The 19,167-nt window shown below is 40.4% G+C and overlaps 1 protein-coding gene across 6 annotated transcripts in view; it reads left to right on the forward strand.

The window, feature by feature from the left end:
• The window catches only part of Pdgfc (platelet derived growth factor C), a 201,032-nt gene that overhangs the window by 95,818 nt on the left and 86,047 nt on the right, over positions 1 to 19,167 (forward strand). For all 6 annotated transcript variants that reach the window (XM_010627967.3, XM_010627966.3, XM_010627965.3 and 3 more), the window contains exon 2: positions 5,788 to 5,983. In XM_010627967.3, coding sequence (XP_010626269.1) covers positions 5,880 to 5,983 — 104 coding nt within the window. In that variant the 5' untranslated portion in view covers positions 5,788 to 5,879. The remainder of the gene's footprint in view (positions 1 to 5,787; positions 5,984 to 19,167) is intronic.

The following is a 19,167-nucleotide window of genomic DNA, read 5'->3' on the forward strand; positions in this document are numbered from 1 at the left end:
TTCAAGCCCTCAAAGAAATAGATAACCACTTCCAATTTTTGGAATTGCTTGGAAACTCAAACAATTTGGTCAATTGTATATCCAAGACATGTACATAATTGATAGACCCTGCAAAGCAGGTGTATAGTTCCTGAAAATATTTTCTCCCTTAAGTAAATTTGTCTTTATAGGTTATGCAATATGAATTTGTGCTTATCTGTCAGCTAGTCTTTGACATGAAATATTACTGGATGTATATATGTGTTTTGTTGCTTGAAGTATTGCAGATACTCCTGATAATCTATTAAAACTTCCCACATTGACTACATTTTTGCATAAGCTGCTATCTTCATCTTTAGGTAAACATTTCTTTTATAATGTGAACTATTCCTTATTTCTCTCTTTTACGTGTTCTGGTTTCTGGCCTCTTCGTAGTGTCTGAGGTGATGGACAGCCGGACAGAATCAGAGAAGCACCACTGCCTAAACACATCACACCATCACACATCTCACTGCCTGGCTGTGTGTGTGTGAGTGTGTTTGTGTGTGTTACTAACTGGTGTATGCAAAGGCTTTACCGAGAGTCTCTGTGTGTATATTTGAGTATTTATCCTGTACCATAATAGAAAAGAAGATGATTGTTAATAATAATCACAGAGAGCCTTTAAAACAGTCTTATTACATAAACCAAAATAAGTTATTTTTAATATCACCCCAAAGCTAAAATGCCATGTTGTCAGAGCTTTACCATTTCTACATCACAAACCTCAGTTAAAAAGATGTGTAGGTCTTCATTGCTGTGTCTTTTTACTGATACTCACGACGCCTCCAGACTAACAGGCTCACACCCATGATGGCGCCTCAGAAAGTCACAAACATTTGCTCAGCACGGAGGGACTTGCTTGTGTGGCTTGAGCTCAGCCTCAGGTCCGCTTTTCTGTATGAGGATGTGTGCCACTTCTGTGCCTGGGAGTTCTCCCCAGATCGGGTTCCAATGTGAAGGCTAAGTGGCCACAGTGGTCTTCACCCCAAATTGTTTCCCCTCAAATGTTGAGATCAGAAAAACCGCTGGGCTCCCTCGGATTGGCCCATTGCAGTGACCCTGTGCGATGATGGGGACGTGCTTACATTACTTTTCCAGCATCTCCTGGATAGAATCAGCCCTGATTTTACCAGTAAGCACCTGCTTCCCAGGGATGGTGGGGATGGTGGGAAGGGGCAGAGCTTTTCCCTCTCCCTCCGGCATCTGGAAGCTTGCTGTGCTCTTCCCAGACATTGGCCCCATTCACTGCGTTGCCGTGGTGTGAGAAGGGGTGAATGACTCCACTCCTGTACTTTTCCTTTTGAATCAAGACAATTTCAGCCCCTGTTTTAAGATAGCATCAGGAAATGGTACAATGCTAGAAAGATGCTTCCTTTTCTCCCTCTCCAATCGACTATGCGGGTGCAAGGGACTCGCATAGTTTAAATCACTGCCTACCGTCACTGCTTCTGCGTAACCCATTTGCGCGTGGTGAAACTGAAGTCTTGATGCATACGACCAGTCCTGTACTTGGTCTTGCATCCCATTATTCTGTTCCATGACCGCAGGAAACTCAACACTTGTCAGCAAGTTTTCTTTTCCATTCTGTTTGAGTTGTATTCGTGAAATGTTTCTCCTTTACTTAGAGATGGCTTTGTAGTTTTTTTTTTTACTTTAAACAAATATTTGATTATCTCATTTGTAAGAAAATCCAGCTATCAAGTATTGTCAATGGGTTCATAAATTTGAACTTTAATTTTATAACTGTGGCATTGTCAGAGTGTGCTAAAATTATAGAAGATGATTTTCACAAACATGGAGGCACATTGAGAAAATGGAAAATCTCAATAATGAGTACTCTAGGGCCTATCACCTTCATATGTATAATCATACGCATATTTCATCATATATAGAAGTGTGTGTGTGTGTGTGTATTGCAGCAGATGAATTTAAAAATGAGCAAAATACCCATTTAATGTGAATTGAAGGGCCTGAGTGGAGAACACACATTGTAAACTGTTTTTAACTTTATCTTGTAAACTTAGGAGTAAAGAATGAAATCTGGAAATGACACATAAAATTATTTTGTCCTGTTGTAGGGTATCAAGTTTATTTATACTCTGTGTGCATTAGGTCATTACATGTGCCGGGCACTGATGTAGTATCGGTTTTGGATGTCAGTAAAAATCATTTGCCTTCTGGAAATCACAGTGTGGTAGTAAAAAAAGAAAAAAATGAATACATGTGTTATGATTCAAATATGCAGTCCTGAGGGAGTGTGCAAAGTGAATCTCCAGTCATGTTCTGAAAAGCCAGCATTGGCACTGAGTTGTCATTTGAGTGTTAACTTATGAGAGTACTTGCCCCCGAGGTGAAATAAGTTGCAAACCTGGAAGCTGTCACATTAAGAGGGTGAGGCTCTGTTCAGTGTCTGGTGTCCGGAGCCCATGGATAGCACCTGATGAGGGACAGGTCCTCAGTGTGTAACGTTTGGCCTTTCCTTCCCTCGAGGAGGACAGTAATGAGTAGTCTTGTGAGAGGAGCAGCTCAGGAGCCTCAACTGGACACAACTGAGGTAACTTTAGCGGTTGTATATTTTGTTGCATACAGCAATCCCTTTTTCTCTTTCCTCCTTGGTGTCTATTTGTCCTTTGATTTGCAGGAGATTTGATTTTATGGTGGATTATGCTAGTTTTGTTGCTTTTCTTTTGCTTTGATATTGGTCCAAAGATAGGAAAAATGGTAGATTGAGCTTGCAGTGGAACAAAAACTAGAGTCTGATTTTCTGTGCAGTGTAAGTACTATTCTTGTGTATTTACAGTCAGAGTTTAACCTAACAAGCATATCCATCAGATGTTTCCCTGTAGATTCAGTTGATGAGGATACATTTATCAGTGCCATGGGATTTGGGCCTATTGTCTCTCTCTCCAGGTGAATAAGGTTGGGATGAAATTACTCTGGATTTTGTAGGCAAAGGTTTACTAAATCACAGAGTCAGTGGATATCTTTGTATATCTATCTGCACAGAGTTGTGTCTGTGTGTGTCATGGGCCATAAGGTTTCTACTGCTGTTAAAGTGAGATTTGCTAATTAGTTATATGAACAGGCTAGCAAGATAAGCACAAGGAAAACCGTTCACAAAATGCAGATAAGACCAGTGATTATGTGTTTATCAAGCAAAGTTTGGAAATAGATATAGGAACTTTTGAAGAAACACCTTTTCACATGATTTGAAAACAGCGCCTCTGGAAGTGTGCACCCTCAGCACATCTTGCGGTGTCTGTGGAGCCTCGAGCTCTGTGAGGCAGAGTGGGACAGCCTTTGAGAGACACAGAAGCAGGACTCTCTAGAACTCCCAAACCAAACCAAGACTGGAGGTCTGTTTCTTTTTGCCTAATTTTCATTCCTACAGTTCTTTTCTGGTAAAGTCCACTTAAAATATCAACTTAGAGAGGAGGTTGATTTATCTTTCTTTATGAGTTGCGTATTTTTTAGTGTTACCTTTATTAATATAACATTTTGGGCCATCACAATTTTTATTGCTTTTTATGATTCTCTTACTACTATACTCTTTCATCCGTAGTAATTAAAACTTTTAAAGTACCAGGTGTATGGAATAAGTACCAAATATTATGGGATTGCTTGGATTTTATTGCTAAACTGATTTAAAACATACAGATATATACTATATATATATATATATATACAATTGAGCTATATATGTTTATATAGTCAATAATTTTACATTTATATTATCTGCATATTTTTCTCTTTTTGTAATTTTACTTAATTTTTGTTTTTACTATTTTTACCTTAAGAAGGGTGGGCCCAGTAATTTGACATTGTGTATAATTTTTCAAATTTAGTATTCATGTATATTTCTTCTTTTATTATCTCAGATATGTAAGATGTATTCCTATCTCAGGATAAATCATGAAAAAGATCATGTCAATATTTTAGTGATTGACTATAAATCTGTATTTTATTTCATTGGTACTTTGAGTAGATCATTCCTTGGGATAAGAAAAACAAAGTTTCATTAAAATAGTCATAAAATTCTATGTATTTACGTCATCCTTAAAATACTAGTAATGTTGTATGTTTGAAAATATGCATGTTTACAGAACAGATGGCAGTGGAGAGGCCTAATTTGGTAGGATTCAGTATTGGTTGCCTACTTGGTTTCTCCCTGTCTCCCTTCCGCCCTCCCTTCTTCTCTTCCTCCTCTGTCTTTCTTTCCTTCTTTTGATTAGAGGCCCAGCTGCTTGAGATTTCCATGCCACTGATGGTCATCTGAAAATCACGTGCTTGGTGGCAAGCCTCACTGCATGTTGGGGTGGATTTGGGGGAAGTGGCAGTTTAACTTAAAAGAAAATTTACTTTTCCTGTACCACAAATAGAGCCTAGATTGTTAGTCTGTAAAGCATATTTAATTATAGTCCAATGACGTTAGGAATTATATAGAGAAAAGATGTAAACACAAATTTAAGGATACACATTTTAGCCATGAACTTTTCTGACTAAGGGTTTAAAAATAGAATTCAGATCTTTGAATAGACATGCCATTCTCTAGATTGTAAACGAAAAAGTAAACACTGCTGTATTTGTGAGGAGTACCTTGGATATAGGTGTTTGTTGAGATACACTGGGCAGATATTAAGTTTTAGTAACTTCTGAGAAAATTAATTCATTAAAATATTAGATGCCAAAATATAAGCTCCTATTTTATATATAAACAGCTCTAAAACATTGTAAAAAGAAAGATTTGAAAACAGTTTATAGATTTAATTTTACTAGTTAGTATTTATCATTCTCTTCATATTAAAAGTATGTAAGAATTCAACCCAAAGTGTCAGGTATCTTGCTGTGCCTTACATCGCATGTTCAGGGTGCAGCTGCCTAAGACTTTTAAAGATCTGTAGGAAATCATATTAAAAATTGAATAAAAGTTAAAATTTTTGTATTGGATTTTAAAAAGGGATAAATGGACTTAGCCTGAAGACTGTAACTATCTTAGTTTGTGGGGTTTTTGGGTGTAAATGACTGTTCATTGTACAAATATGTATTATACACTTTCATTATTGACTCTCACCTGAGTGGGTATAAGAACATGCATATCTGAGTTCCATTTTACCCTGCTCCTCCGTTCTTTCCCCACCAAAATTTTAACCAAAAGAAGAGATTTATTAGTAACATATTTCAGCAGGTATAAAATAATCTCATCTCACAGATGCAAAAATATTCCATGACTAATGAACTTAGACATGATTTTGTACTGTACAAAATAAAATAACAAATTAATCCTTATTGTAATATGCTTATCTTTGATCATTTGTTGGCAAAAAGAATCCTCACTCAAGTTTATTGTGATTTTAGAGAATCCAAAAGAGTTGGTGATTACAAAAAAAAAAAAGGAGTTGGCGATTAACATTTTAGTAATTAGATTGATAAAGACTAATTCTGTATCCTTTCAAATATAAATAGACTGTTCCGGGGATTTGGCTCAGTGGTTCTGCCACCTGCCTCAGTTCAATCCTAAGTATCAATCCCTGGTATCAAAAATAAATAAATATAAATACATGAGTAAATAAATAGACATAGGTGTTTTTGCAATAAAATTAAAATGCTGTTTTATTGCATAAATTCTGAAGGAAAAAAGAGGTGCTGGTCTTACATGGTATATTTAGCACCTGTTTGGTGCAAAATGTGAAGAACAAAGAACTGTTTTGGGATAACTTTTGAGATGTTTGACCTCGGTGAATGTGCACCTCTGTGTTTTTGCTCCAGGAGTGCAAGACCCCCAGCATGAAAGGATCATCACCGTGTCTGCCAATGGGACCATTCACAGCCCCAGGTTCCCTCATGCTTACCCGAGAAACATGGTCTTGGTGTGGAGACTGGTAGCGGTGGAGGAAAACATGTGGATACAGCTTACCTTTGACGAGCGATTTGGGCTGGAGGACCCGGAAGACGACATCTGCAAGTAAGTTGTCACCCTCCGAAGCCTCAGCCTACAGCACTGGTGTCTTTCCCGTTGCTTCATGGATTTTAGCTAAATGGCATCTTTCTTTGTTTCTCTGACAGTCTAAGGATTTATGATTTCATTTAAGTTCCAATTTCATTTAAATTCTTCATTTAAAAACAAGACACATTTATAATCATTATTGTCTACCTTCTATAATCATTTGAGACGATTTTTACTGAAAAGTATATATAGGCTAGAAAACATTTAAAATAAAGTGCAGAGAATTAAAAACTGAGTACAGAAACAGCATTGTGCCAGAAACCTTAAATTACCATTCGTGCTAATAATTTTTTATTTAATTTTCCTGACAGCCAAATAAAAAACTATAAACTATTAAAAGAATAGAGCCGAAAGCATCTATGGGTGTATATATTATCTAGGTACATCTGCACACACACACACACACACACACACGCAAATACACATGCAGAGGAATACAAAGTTTGAATATTTCACCACAGAAGAATTACAGTCTGAAAGCAGAATTTCAAATTTAGGCTACCATTATTTCTTGCCAGTTAGGAATTTCTATAATTCTTTTAGCAGCATTCATGAACCAAAATCAGCCAGAATATTTCACCCAAGCGAGAAACCACCTACTGTATGTCATACAGATATTCCTCTGTAAATCCCCCAGGAATGCATTTCTCAAGGTTGGGTGGTCTTGAAGATTTCTCACTTCAGTCGCATTTGTGTATCAAGAAAATATTTCACTTGAACTTCTGTGCAGGGTTCTTTGTCTCTGATGTACAAGTTAAAAGAGAATCCTCATTTTATCATGTATGACAGATAAGTATTTCAGTGCAGATGAAACAAGCTTTGCACGTCAGAGTTTTTGTCTTTCACACTTACTTTCTCACATTTTTTTCCTTTTATGGTTATGTATTCCATGTTGTTTTGTCCCCTGACATCTATGATTTTAGACCCTGTAGAGCAGGGTCTCGCTTATTTATATTACTCAAGCTGAGCATGGAGGTGCATGACTGAAATCCCAGTGTTCTGGGAGCCTGAGGCCGGGGGATTTCAAGTTTGAGCCCAGGCTGTGCAACTTAAAAGTGTTAGGGAGACCCTGTTTTGAAATTAAAAATGTGAAAAGAGATTTGGAGAGGTATTTGACAAACCTAAAATATTAAGTGTTTAAAGTTAGTTTTTGTGGATGCCTATATCTTAGTTCATTCATTTTCTTTGATATCTAGTATTCCACAGTATAATTTGTTAGCCTTTTTAGTCTCTTCTTTTCAGGAATGCTTGGCTTCTTTCTAGTTCCCTTTGTGCACAAGAACAAGAAAGCCAAGTAGAGACCCAAGAATGGTTAGCAGTCTAAAGATGTCTATATTTTCCATGCTACTAAGTAGAGTCAAATTATTGAAAGTGACCAGTTTACACTTCCACCAAAATTGCAAAAAATTCTGCTGTACAACATCATCTGCAGCTTTGGGTTTTGGTGAAACACTATGAATTGTAACTAAGCATAAATTTTGTTTTCTGATTACTGAATAAGGCTGAAAACTGTTCATATTTATAACCGTCCACTAATACTTTCTGTTACCCAGTAACAGTGAGGTACCTGGCCATATGCTTCCTGTAGATTTCATTTACCTGTTGGACTATTACAACTTTGTCTCTCCTGTTTCAGTTCCTGACACATTGGTGTGTGTTTTGTGAAGCGAAACACGGGTGGTTTTCGTGAGGGTGTCCAGTAATTTCTCATTATCGGTTGTAGAATGCCAGCTCCCATGCATGGGAGTTCTCTTCTTGGTCTGATGTTTCACAGCCCCTCTGTCCCTTTGGCCAGCTGTGTCTTTCTTCACTAAACGACTGTCTTAGTTACCTGGCACGTTTAGAAGCCTGTGGTAGAGAATTCTCAACTCATTTTCTTCTCCTTGGGGACTCCTTGGCTATTTTGCCTTTTAATATATTTTCAAGTGAAGCTGTAAAGTTCCTTGTAAACTGTGACAGTTTTTATCCCAAGAGGTTTCACTGTACAAAGGCTTATTAGAAAATACCGTGAATACTATTTTGTAAATAATTATAGCAAGAGACACTTTGCCAGTAATCACCTTACAGTGCTCTCCCGTGCTGTGAACACACTTATCCCTCGTTTGTGGCACTTCCTGAAGCAGCTCTGCAAGGCCTCTTTTGCTAAGGTCCCTGAACTGTTATCAAAAATGAAGGTGATGGCCGCTGCTGGGCACCTTCCACAAGGCAGGCAGACTCATAACAACAGCACTGGGCCTTCCCGTCCTCCCTGGTCACCAGATCTGCCACTGCGCCATCTTCCAGCTCATCTGCAGAATCCCATTGGCCACAAAAGGTCAGCGTTTTGCATTAATTCAGGAGATCAGCTCTGCCACAGCAGGGCAGTTAGCAGACTCATGAAAAGGAACGTGCAGAACTGCAGCCAGCAAAGATGTGTTCCAAGTGAGGGGAAGAGCTGAGGGGACGAACGTGTATCCTTCACTGTGATACACATTTTAGACTGTAAATACTTTTTCCATAGCACCTATAGATCATGTTGAAGAAAATTATTATAATAATGCCTTCTATCCTCAAGAACTTTTGTCTTTCCATTCGCTGCAATCTTCTTTTAGACCTATACGGTTTTGACGTTTTCTTTAAAATATTTTGTAAATCTGTTATTTAAATTTATTGTTATATTGCTATATTTTGCATAGATTATTTCTAAATGCCTTTTTTTGAAAATTATGTTTTCTAATTCTATATTGCCGATGGACAGAGCTACAAACAATTTTTCATGTTAATCTTTCTTGTCTGGCAAATTTTTAAAGCTCTTTTACCTATTCTCACAATTCTGGGAATTATTCTGCATTTATGGAAAAAGTATGGTTTGTGGAAAAAAATTTATCCTCCTTTCAGTTTTTTACTATAGTTTTTTCTGTTCTTATTAAACTGTTGATTGTATTTGTGTATATCTTTATCTTCTTGATTTTAGAAAATTTACCTTTTTAAAAATAACTTAAATTTGGAATGACTTTGGATTTCTGGAATGTGTCTGGGAGTGCAGAATGCTTCCGAATTCTGTGACACAGGCTCCTCCCCGTTACCCTGTCACACGAGGGCGGCGTGCACAACTGATAAAGTAACATTCCTCCTGGCCCGTTCACTGTTCGCAGGCTTCCTTCCGTGTCAGCAGTTTCCGCACTTCTGTCGCTTTTCTGTCCTTCCCAGGACATGCATTTAGTTGTAGAGTTTCAGGCTCTTTGTCTCTGCAAGTTTCTCCTGTCCTTGTGTTTCCTGCTTCCGAGACAGCAGGATTGCTAGGGAGTGCTGGTGCAGCAGCAATGTTCTTCCCATCTTCCTCCTGGTCTGCAAACCCCCTGCGCTTACGTCAGTGAATGCACACGCACATCCAGAGAGGTTTAGCTTCATTAGTATTTTTTTGCTCAACGTGTATTATTATTGCTTGCCTGCCTTCTTTACTTGTTTGTATGTGTCCATGCTTATTGAAATGTATGCCTGGATGAATAATATCTTTACATTTTCTCTATGGAATTGATTTTTATGAATACTTGGAGCCTATTCTACTATTTACTTCATAAATTGCTTTTGTATTCATTTTTCTGTCTACTTGATCTTCATATTCCGTTATGCATTTCTACTAATTTAGAAAGAAAGTAGACATCAATTTCTCTGTCTCTTGGTACTAATAAGAAATATATATTTAGCAACTTCTAACACTAATCAGTGTTTGCCCCAAATGCAAAGTAAGACAGATAAAAGGAAGAAGGAAAGAAGAGAAAAGGTGGTTGCAATCCATGGAGGAGAATGTATCGACAAGTGCCTTGGTATCATTTCATATAAATGTAGTATAGTCAACTTAGTTTAATTGCCTTACGTGTTTTATATGCTTTTTGGCCGCTTAGTCCGTTGTTAATTTTTATGCGTGACAGTTAACTCTGGAAGGACCTGTAAGATAGATGAATGAATGTGATGCTGGAAAGGGGAATTGAGGAATGTCACCAGTTCCCACAATGAATGCAATCATTATGTACAAAAATTTCTTTTACATCAAATAAAAATTAAAGTTACTTTTCTGGGACAACTCAGTCCCAGTGTGTGAAAACCGGCCCCAAGGTGCCTTGAGACCAAGACAAGGAAGGGAACGGGTCCAAAATTGCACAAAGTGCCACGGATTGTGGACGTGGAGAAACGTGGTCCTCAGTGGCAGTGAAATCAGTGGATCTCCTTGCCTTGGGCTGGGAAAGGTGGCGCCTACAGTGGTCGCAACAGAAGTGACTTCGTTCCAGCTGGATCATCTCTGGTTTACCCTAAGCTAGTATCGCAAGACTTCAGTCCATTCCTGGGCTCACAGTGGCAGAGGCCTGTCGTGAAGACCCACACACCACTCCAGTGGTGTTATGTACTTAGAGCATGTGGGGAAGCCATGTGATAGGAATCACCGGGGTTATGCCGGGCCAGGCATGGTGGTTAGGACCCACGTTGGCTGTGGTTCTGTGGAGCTGAATCTCTGCATCCCTTAGAACATTTTATCTTGGATCATTTTGAAGGGACTGAAATGCTGCCCCCTAGGTGGTGTTACATCGTGTTGATGAAGCCGGCTGGACTTTATCGTGTGCCGTGGGGATGGGATCCCATTGTGCCGGCTTTCGTAGTGCACAGAGAGGGACGAGCAGCACCAGATTTCCTTCATCTGCAGTTCGGTTCAGATGATGTCTCCGTGCGCGGACTGCGTGAGGACTGAGGGAGAGTCGAGGTGTGTGGTGCAAGTGTAGAAACAGTGGAAACGGCCGGGCAAGGGCTGTGAGGCCCGGAGTTCAGCAGTTGCAGTCAACTGCTGCTGATTTCTATTGACCGAGGGGAAGAAGAGCCATGGCGAGTCTGTATTTGGCATTGAGTCTTCTCCCATTTTAGCTCTGAAAGATCCAAATCCATATTTGAGCTGCCGTAACAAAGTCCCTCGACCTGGGTGGCTGATACACTATAGAAATTTAGGTCTCCCAGTTCTGGAGGCAGGAAGGCCAAGACTGGGTGCGGCCCATGTGGTGGCTGGTTCTGTGGGGCCCACTGAGTGCTCATGTGGTGGAAGGGAGGAGGAAGTCTTTTGTGACAACACGAATTCCTTTCATGTCCCACTACTGTCACCTTGAAGGTTAGAATCCAACCCGCATGTGGTGGAGGCAGGCATGGGAAACACAAACATTCGGATCGTAGCAGTCAACTGAACAGCTCTCTGCTGGTAGGAAGGAGGAAGGGGAAGGCTGTGACCCTGCAGGCAACACAGATGTGTGCTGGGGCAGAAATGCGAAGCGATGTTCATGTTGAACTGCGGGAAGGTCAGTCACAGGTGGGTCAGGCATGGAACACAGAACACAGCGGGCCCTGAAAAGCAGTAAGACTTTAGCAGCTGTCTAGCAACTTAATAGGTGCTCAGTAAAAGTTAATTGATGTAAAACAATAGGTGGGTGAGACAGGAAGCAGAGTTCTAGCCAGACTGGCCAGATTACATGAGGAATCCTGGGCAACACTGAGTTTCTCTAAAGCGGGGCATGCACGACAGGAACAAACAGGGAAAGGCTTCGACTCAGAAACCTGGACTGCTCACCTGGATTTGAATGACCTTCCTCCTGCCGTCCACGCTGAGGATTTTGTGGCAGAGCAGAATCATATGCTGCCTGTTTTTTTAGGAAGACACTTCTGACAAGACCACAGAATGCATCGGAGGAGAGAGTGCAGGCAAATGGAGTAGTTGAAGGCATTTTCTTATTTCTCAAACACAAAACATCACAGGCAGATAATCCCTTGGCCTGGTACACTGTGCAGTTCTTTGCTGATTGATCACATTGCTCCTACCAGTGCTCCCTTCTTCCTTAGGGCTCCGTGGGTGTGGGGAGGTGGGTGTGCACTCGCACTTGTGTAAAGAACGCCAGTGCTTTCTTTTCAAATCTGAATTCTTGGGGCTAGGGTCGTAGCTCAGTGGTAGTGAGTTTGCCTAGCATGTGCAAGGTCCAGGGGTTGATTCTGAAAGCTGGTGGGGGGATGCTGTGAAAAAATCCAAATTATCTTTTGCCTCAGCACACAAGTACTAGCGGAACAAAATGGCCAATTTTAACATTTGTATTAAAGATAGAACAGTAACTTTGTGTGCCAAATATTCACTCTGTTATCATAGGGAGAAGATTGCCTTTCTCTTCTTTATTAGTGACTACAGGGAAGTTTTACATGGGCCCTAGGAACAGCACTGTGTTGTGTTGGGGATGAATCTTACAGATCTGCTGGAGGTGTGTAGTATATCACGATACGTTCCCTGATAGGTAGTGGAAAGATGGTGGAATTCGTACAAGGAAGTATTACGCTAGGACTCTTAGTTTTGAGGTACCACATATAGTTAGCCAGTGATTCTAACCAGTCTAGAAAAATGGTTTGGGTAATGTCTTAGAAATTCCAAGGTGTAGATTTTTATCCAGGTTCTAAAATAGTACTTTCGAGTCTCTTTAGCTCTCTCTCTGTTTCTATAGATGACTTCAGTCTCTAGGAATCTGTCCAAGTCAGATGGCAAAGAAAGCCATGAAGGCAAAGCATTTCCTACAAGAATTCTGGGAAGAAGTTTGATTGGATGGTGTGGACCAGGTGTCCACAGCCCGGCTTTTTGCCATGAGCGGAACCAACATTGTGCATTACATAAGCAAGATTAAGGTTGCAGGCCCCTTCTCGGAGCTGAAGTGATCCACTGTAGTTGGCAGAGAAATGGTTCTTGAAATCAGACCTATCTCTTTCCATCTTGAGGAAAAAGAGGTGCTTGTAGTGCCAAAGTGATAAGTGCTCCTGTTGATGTTAAGGTCAGATAGTTCATGTGAGCTTTGAAATTTGCAGTAACTATTTTTCCTACCTTCCCTTCTGCAACGGAATAAACTTCTTTCTGTTATGCAAATTTTGTCAGTGCCCTTTCCAGCAAGTCTTTTGGTTATACTTAGCTCAATGGCATAATTTATAGTTTTGTTATTCTTTGAACTCTGTAGCATTTACTTTAAAAAATTTTTTAAAAACAGTCCTTCCCAAGAGGGCTTAAAATGAAGGGTGGGGTTCTCACTATGGCTGAGATCAAGGGACTGTGCTGTTGGTTAATGGGATGTTTTGGTTTTATGTTTTGAAATGTTCAAAATCAACACTCCAAATGGAGAAAGAATGTATCCTGTAACTCCTCAGATTCCTGCCTGGATTTTCAGTGTTTGCCCTCACCAGCCCTTTATCTTCTCTCCTATATCTTAGCTTCTCCTTTTCTACTACCAATATCTCTTTTTTTCTTTGCCTAGACTTCCCTCCTTCCCTTCTGATGATTGCCTAGTGTGTTAGTCAGCACTCTGTTTATATGAAAAGGTACCTGAGAAAAGTCAACTGAGGTTGATTAAGGAAAGGTTAACTTTGGCTCCACTTCAGAGGGCTCAGTGCTGGTGACTCGGCTCTGCTCTGTGTTGCCTGTAGTGAGGTAGAGCATTATGTCCAGGCACATGGGAAAGCAGAGATGGGGCGTGGGGTGGGGAGGGAGAGGGAAGAGAGAGAGAGAGGACACAATATTCCTTTCAAGCATCCGTCCCATCTGTCCAGTGACCCACTTCCTCCTACCACGGCTACCTTCTGAAGCTTCATCAAATAAATTATCATCAAATAACCTGCCTCCTCTCCCCTTTTTCCTACCACAGATGCCAACTTAGGATTTACTTCTAATTGATTAATTTATTTCTAAGTAAATTTAGGAGTTGATGTTCCTCCTAAGATTTTTGACTGAATGACTTTAAGAAAAACCTAACCTTTGAGAAAGATTGTTTTCAGAATTTACAAAAGCTAAAAGAGCACATTTAACAAAGACCTTGTAAGTAATCTTAGAGAGATTTCCCTGCATCTGACTGACTCCTGAAGGAACAGAATGTGAGTGGGGAGCCTTCCGCCCCTCACTGCAGTGTGCGTCACACTGGTACGCCCACTTCCGCCGGAAGTCATGGAGCGAGGTTTAGCTCCTGGACAGTGTTTTCTTCAGGCGAGGCAGCCGAGCAGTGAGTCCCATAGACTGTTTCTGGGAGACAAAGGCATCTGTGACTATTGAAAATGGGGGAGGGACAGAAAAATGAGAAATCCCAGGATGGCTGAATAGAGATGCCCCACACATGCCTCCTGCACAAAGAAACCAGACAAGGAATGGCTGTTTTGCTGTGAGCCCTGCAACCCGGCAAGGGAGCACAGGAGCCCTGCGAGCCTGGGAGACCTGGAGGCTCAGCTCTCCGGGCAGCTGCCACCCTGGCTCCAGGCCCGGAGACTTCTGTTACGGGGAAGGGTGATTGGGGAAAAAGATGCGGCCAGTCCTAGCTAAAAGATTGCCACAGAGCCACCCCGCCCAGGCCTGGAGGCAGCCCCGGGGCTGTCTGGGGTGCACAGGGCAGCTCTGCCTACAGGAGGCGCTCACATCATCTCCCAGAAAGCCTAAGACCTAGGCTCCCAGGCACAGTGCGATATGTGAACAGAGCGGCTCTCAGAATCCAGTCTGCTGGGCCCTGTCCTTGGCCCATCAGACCACAAGTCAGGAAACACTGCAGCCCCACAAAGGCAACTGTACTCCTCTGTGCACCTGTGACCCCAGCACCCAAGCCTGTGCATTGTCCTGTGCTGCAGGGGACCAGGAAGCCCAGAGTGGCAGGAGGGAGCTGCTTGCCGGGCCCACCTCCCATCCTTCCTACAGCCCTGACTCCTGCAGAGTCTCCGGGCAGGCCGGCTTCCTGCGGTCCTGCTCCCGGGCCCTGCTGCCATGAACATCTCCACACACTGCTGCGGGCTGCGTGAGGCACTTTCACTGGGTTCATCTGCAGGGACTGATGCCAAGGCCACCCTAGCCTGCATCCCCACACTGGACCCAACCAAGCCAGGCCCCAGACATGTCGTCCACCTCCGCGACCCCACAACTGCTACTGCAGATGCTGGAAGCCCATGGACCAGTGGTGTTCCGCCATGTGGGTACTGAGGACTTGCTCCGTGACCCTGGTTACCTGGAGGCCCCCACCAGCAGTGGAACTCACCCAAGCAAGGCCTAAAGTCAAGTGCATTGTACAAACCCCCCGCATTGCCCAAGCCCTGCTGTCACTCACTGCTGGGACTTCTGCAGAAGCTGCTCCTCCCATGCCCCCCACAACCTCCTCTGGGATAGTTCGTATGTTAGGACACAACCTAAGTCTGAACAGGTCTTCTAAAAGTGGAAATTGAGCCGTGTGTCACTGTAATCACAGCATAGATTGGAAATTGACAGGAAGAAACTTGGAAATCATACATATACATGGAAACTGAAAAACACATTCTTGAGTTCCAGTAAATCAATAAATTAAAAAAGGAAAAAAATTAAATTTCCCAAAATGAAATGGAAGCATAAAATTCCCAGGGCTATAGATTACAGTAAAATCAATAATAACAGGGAAGTTCATAGGAAAAAAGTGCCTATAGCAAAAGAAGAAAAAGCTTTCAAATAAACAATATAATAATACACTTTAAGGACCTAAAAAAGCAAGAACAAACCAAACCCAAAGTTAATTGAAGAAATAAAGATGGGTGAAGAGGGTGAAGGGAGGGCAGGGGCATGGGGAAAAAAATGAGAACCAAGACATACCATGTAAAGGTACAAGATCCCAGTGATAAATTTAAGTGTATTGTTTGCTTTAAATGTACCAATAAACTTAATGGGGGGGAAGAAATTAAGAAAATATTTTTAAATAGAAAAAATTAATGAAATGAACAATTAATTTTTGAAAAGGGATCATGCCAAGTTTTATTCAAGCCATCCAAGAAAAGAATGAAGATTCAAACAAAATAAGAGATGAGAAGGAAACACTATGTCTGATGAAATAGCAATTCAAAAAATTACTGTACACAAACAAGTGGGAAAATCTGAAACAAATTTATAAATTTCAGGATAAATGCAGCCAACCAAAAGAACACAGAAAATGTGAACTTAAAAGAATTAATCCCTTAATTTAATCCATATCGAAATGTTTCCCAACAACAACAACAAGAAAAACCTGATAGCTTCACTATGGAATTCTACAAAACATTTGAAGAGCTAATGCCAAGTTTCTAAAACTATCCCCAGAGAATTGAAAAGAGAAAACTTTGACAAACTCATTTTACGTGGCCAAAATTACACTGATAGCAAAATCAGAACAAGGTGAAGTAATCATAAAATGCAAAATTATTAATTGATATCCTGATAAACTTGGTTGTAAAAATTCTCAGCAAAATACCAGCAAACCGACAGCACATCAAAGAGTTTATACCCAGTGAGCAAGTGGCATTTATTACCGGAATGGAAGAATGGTTCATCATATGTGACATAATGAATGTCATGCAGCATATCAACAGATTGGAGAACAAAAGCCACATAATCATCTCAAGAGACATGGAAAAAGGATTTCATGAAAAAATCAGCACCCTTTTAAATAATGAAAATCCTTGAAGTGTAGAAGGCACGTAACCTTAAAAAAATAGAGACTACATGTGACAGACCCATGTCTAACATACTAATGTGAGATAGGCTTAATCAGATAAAATGAAAGTGCTTCCTTTAAGATCTCAAACAAGACAAGAATGTCCACTTTGACCACACTTATTCAACAAGGTACTGGAAGTCCCAACCAGAGTAGTTGGCTAACAGAAAGAAGTACTAGGCATCCAGCTTGGAAAGCAGAAAGTCACACTGGCCTTGTTTGCAGATGGTAAGACCTCATATGTGGAAAACCCTAAGGCTTCCACCAAAAACATAGAGCTGATCAATGAGTTCATTAAATTTTCAGGATACAAAATCAGTATGCAATTTGCAGTAGCATTTTTAGACCTCATTGATAAACTATCCAAGAAATACGTTTTAAAAAGCAGTCCCATTCACAATAGCTACAAAATAACTAGAAATAAATTTAACCCCCAAATTAAAAGATTTCTTCAGTGAAATTTATAAAACATGGATGGAAAAATTGACACACCTAAACAGAAAGAACTCCCATATTCATGGATTGGAAGAATTAACATTGTTAATATATTCATACTACCCAAATAAAAATACAGATTTGGATACCAAAATCAAATACCAAAATCATTCTTTACAGGATGGCACAAGCATCCTAAAATTCATATGAAAAACAAACAAAAAAACAAAAACCATGCCAGATAGCCAGCACGATCTTGAGCAAGAAGAACAAAGCTGAATATGTTACAAGACCTGACTTCAACACTTCCTACAAAGCTATATTCATCCAAACAGAAATGTGCTAGCATAAAAATAGGCACATTCCAGTGGAAGAGAGTGTAAAATCCAGTAATTAATCCTCATATTGACAGCCAACTAATCTCATCTGTAGTCTCCAAGAACATATATTAAAGAAGCACAGCCTCTTCAGTAAAGAGTGCTGGCAAAAACTGGATATCCATATGCAGAAGAATGGAAGTGAACCCTGTCTGTCACCTTATATAAACATCAACTGAAACTACTACACTGGAAAATGTGAGGAAACACTTTGGGCAAAGACTTTTTGTTAAGACCCTAAAAGGACAGTCAGCAAAAGTGAAAACAGAAATGGAGCTACGCTAAGTTAGGAAGATTTTGCACAGGTACGGAAACACCAGAGCTAGGAGACAACCTAGAGTATGAGATGGCAATATTTGAAACTATTCAGACAAGGTTTAATATCCAGAATTTATAAGGAACTCAGACAGTGAGTTATTCAAAAAAGTACGCTGATTTTAAAATGGAAATGTGATCTGTATAGATGTTTCTGGAAATATAATGTATAAGTAGTCAATGGGTATATGAAAAGGTTTCTCAAAATTACTAATCAGAAGAAAAGTGCAAATCCAAACTACCATGAGACCTCACCCCTGCTAGAATGGCTGTTTCTAAAACTCAAAAGGTAACAGACGTTGGTACAGATGAAGAGGAAGGGGAACACATCCTGCACAGAGCAACAGGAATGGAAATTAGTGTAACCACCATGCGCGACATGTGCAGAGTTCTCAGGAAGTTGAAAGAACTGTTACATGTAACCATAGCGATCCCACTACTGGCTGTACAAGATGTGATCCCAACGTTTGGTGCATGCGGCTGCCCAGTTCTACCCAAGGGAGAGGCTGGATCTTCAGTGCAAGAGGGTGCATTGGACCTTAGGAGAGGGGAGAGTGCTCAACATGTTCACTGCAGTCAGAGGCTGTGTTCTAAAGTGTGCTACCAATTATAGCCCACAAACAACACATTTTGTTCTAGGCCTGTGCTACTTCAAATTTCTACTAAATGAGGTCCTTATCCACCTTACTCACTGGATCTGGCACCTTGTGAATTCTAGCTCTTCTCCAGAGTTAAAAAAGAAAATAGAAAAAAGAAAAAAAGCAAATAAACATGAAATGTCAGTGTTTGGAATCCATTCAGGACTTCCAAGCAGCCACTAAAACACAACTAAAGACACTGAGGAAAGAGCACTTTCAGAACTGCTTCGAAAGTAGCCAGAGGATGGGATAAGTACTATCAAAGCAAGAGGAAGTATGTATTCCAAAGAAAATGCCATTATCATACTAGATACCTACAGCCAATTCTTATTGTAGCAGTTTTCACAACAGCAAAGGTATGAAATAAAGGTACTCATCAGCCCCGAATGATTTAAAAATGTATACAATATAATACTATATAGCCATAAAAACTGAAACCTTGTTATTTGTAGCAACATAGGTAGAACTAGAGGGCTTTCTATTTGGTTAAATAAGCAGGCATGAAAGGGCAAATATCACAGAAGCTCAGTATCATTGGTGGATGCTATAAATGTTGATCACAAGGAAGTAGAATGCAAAATAGAGGTGTCTAGAAGGTCAGAAGTGTGGTGTGGAGGGCAGAAAACAAGAGGGGAATAGGAGGTGGGAAAGTAATTGTAATGGTACACACAGCACAACAGAGTAACTAGTTCAATGAATTATGCACTCCCAAAACTGAGAGGAAAACAATTTGAAAATTCCAAACGCATAGAAATGATAACATTTGAGGGCATGGAAATGCCACTGCCTTGCTTTCATCATTACATTATATCAAATTATTATACACCATTCTATAAAAAGTGCAAATATGTCACTTAGAAAATAGAAGTTAGAAAGGA

The sequence above is a fragment of the Fukomys damarensis genome, unplaced genomic scaffold (assembly GCF_012274545.1).
Source record: "Fukomys damarensis isolate Sample0158 unplaced genomic scaffold, DMR_v1.0_HiC HiC_scaffold_38, whole genome shotgun sequence".
Lineage (NCBI taxonomy): Eukaryota > Metazoa > Chordata > Mammalia > Rodentia > Bathyergidae > Fukomys > Fukomys damarensis.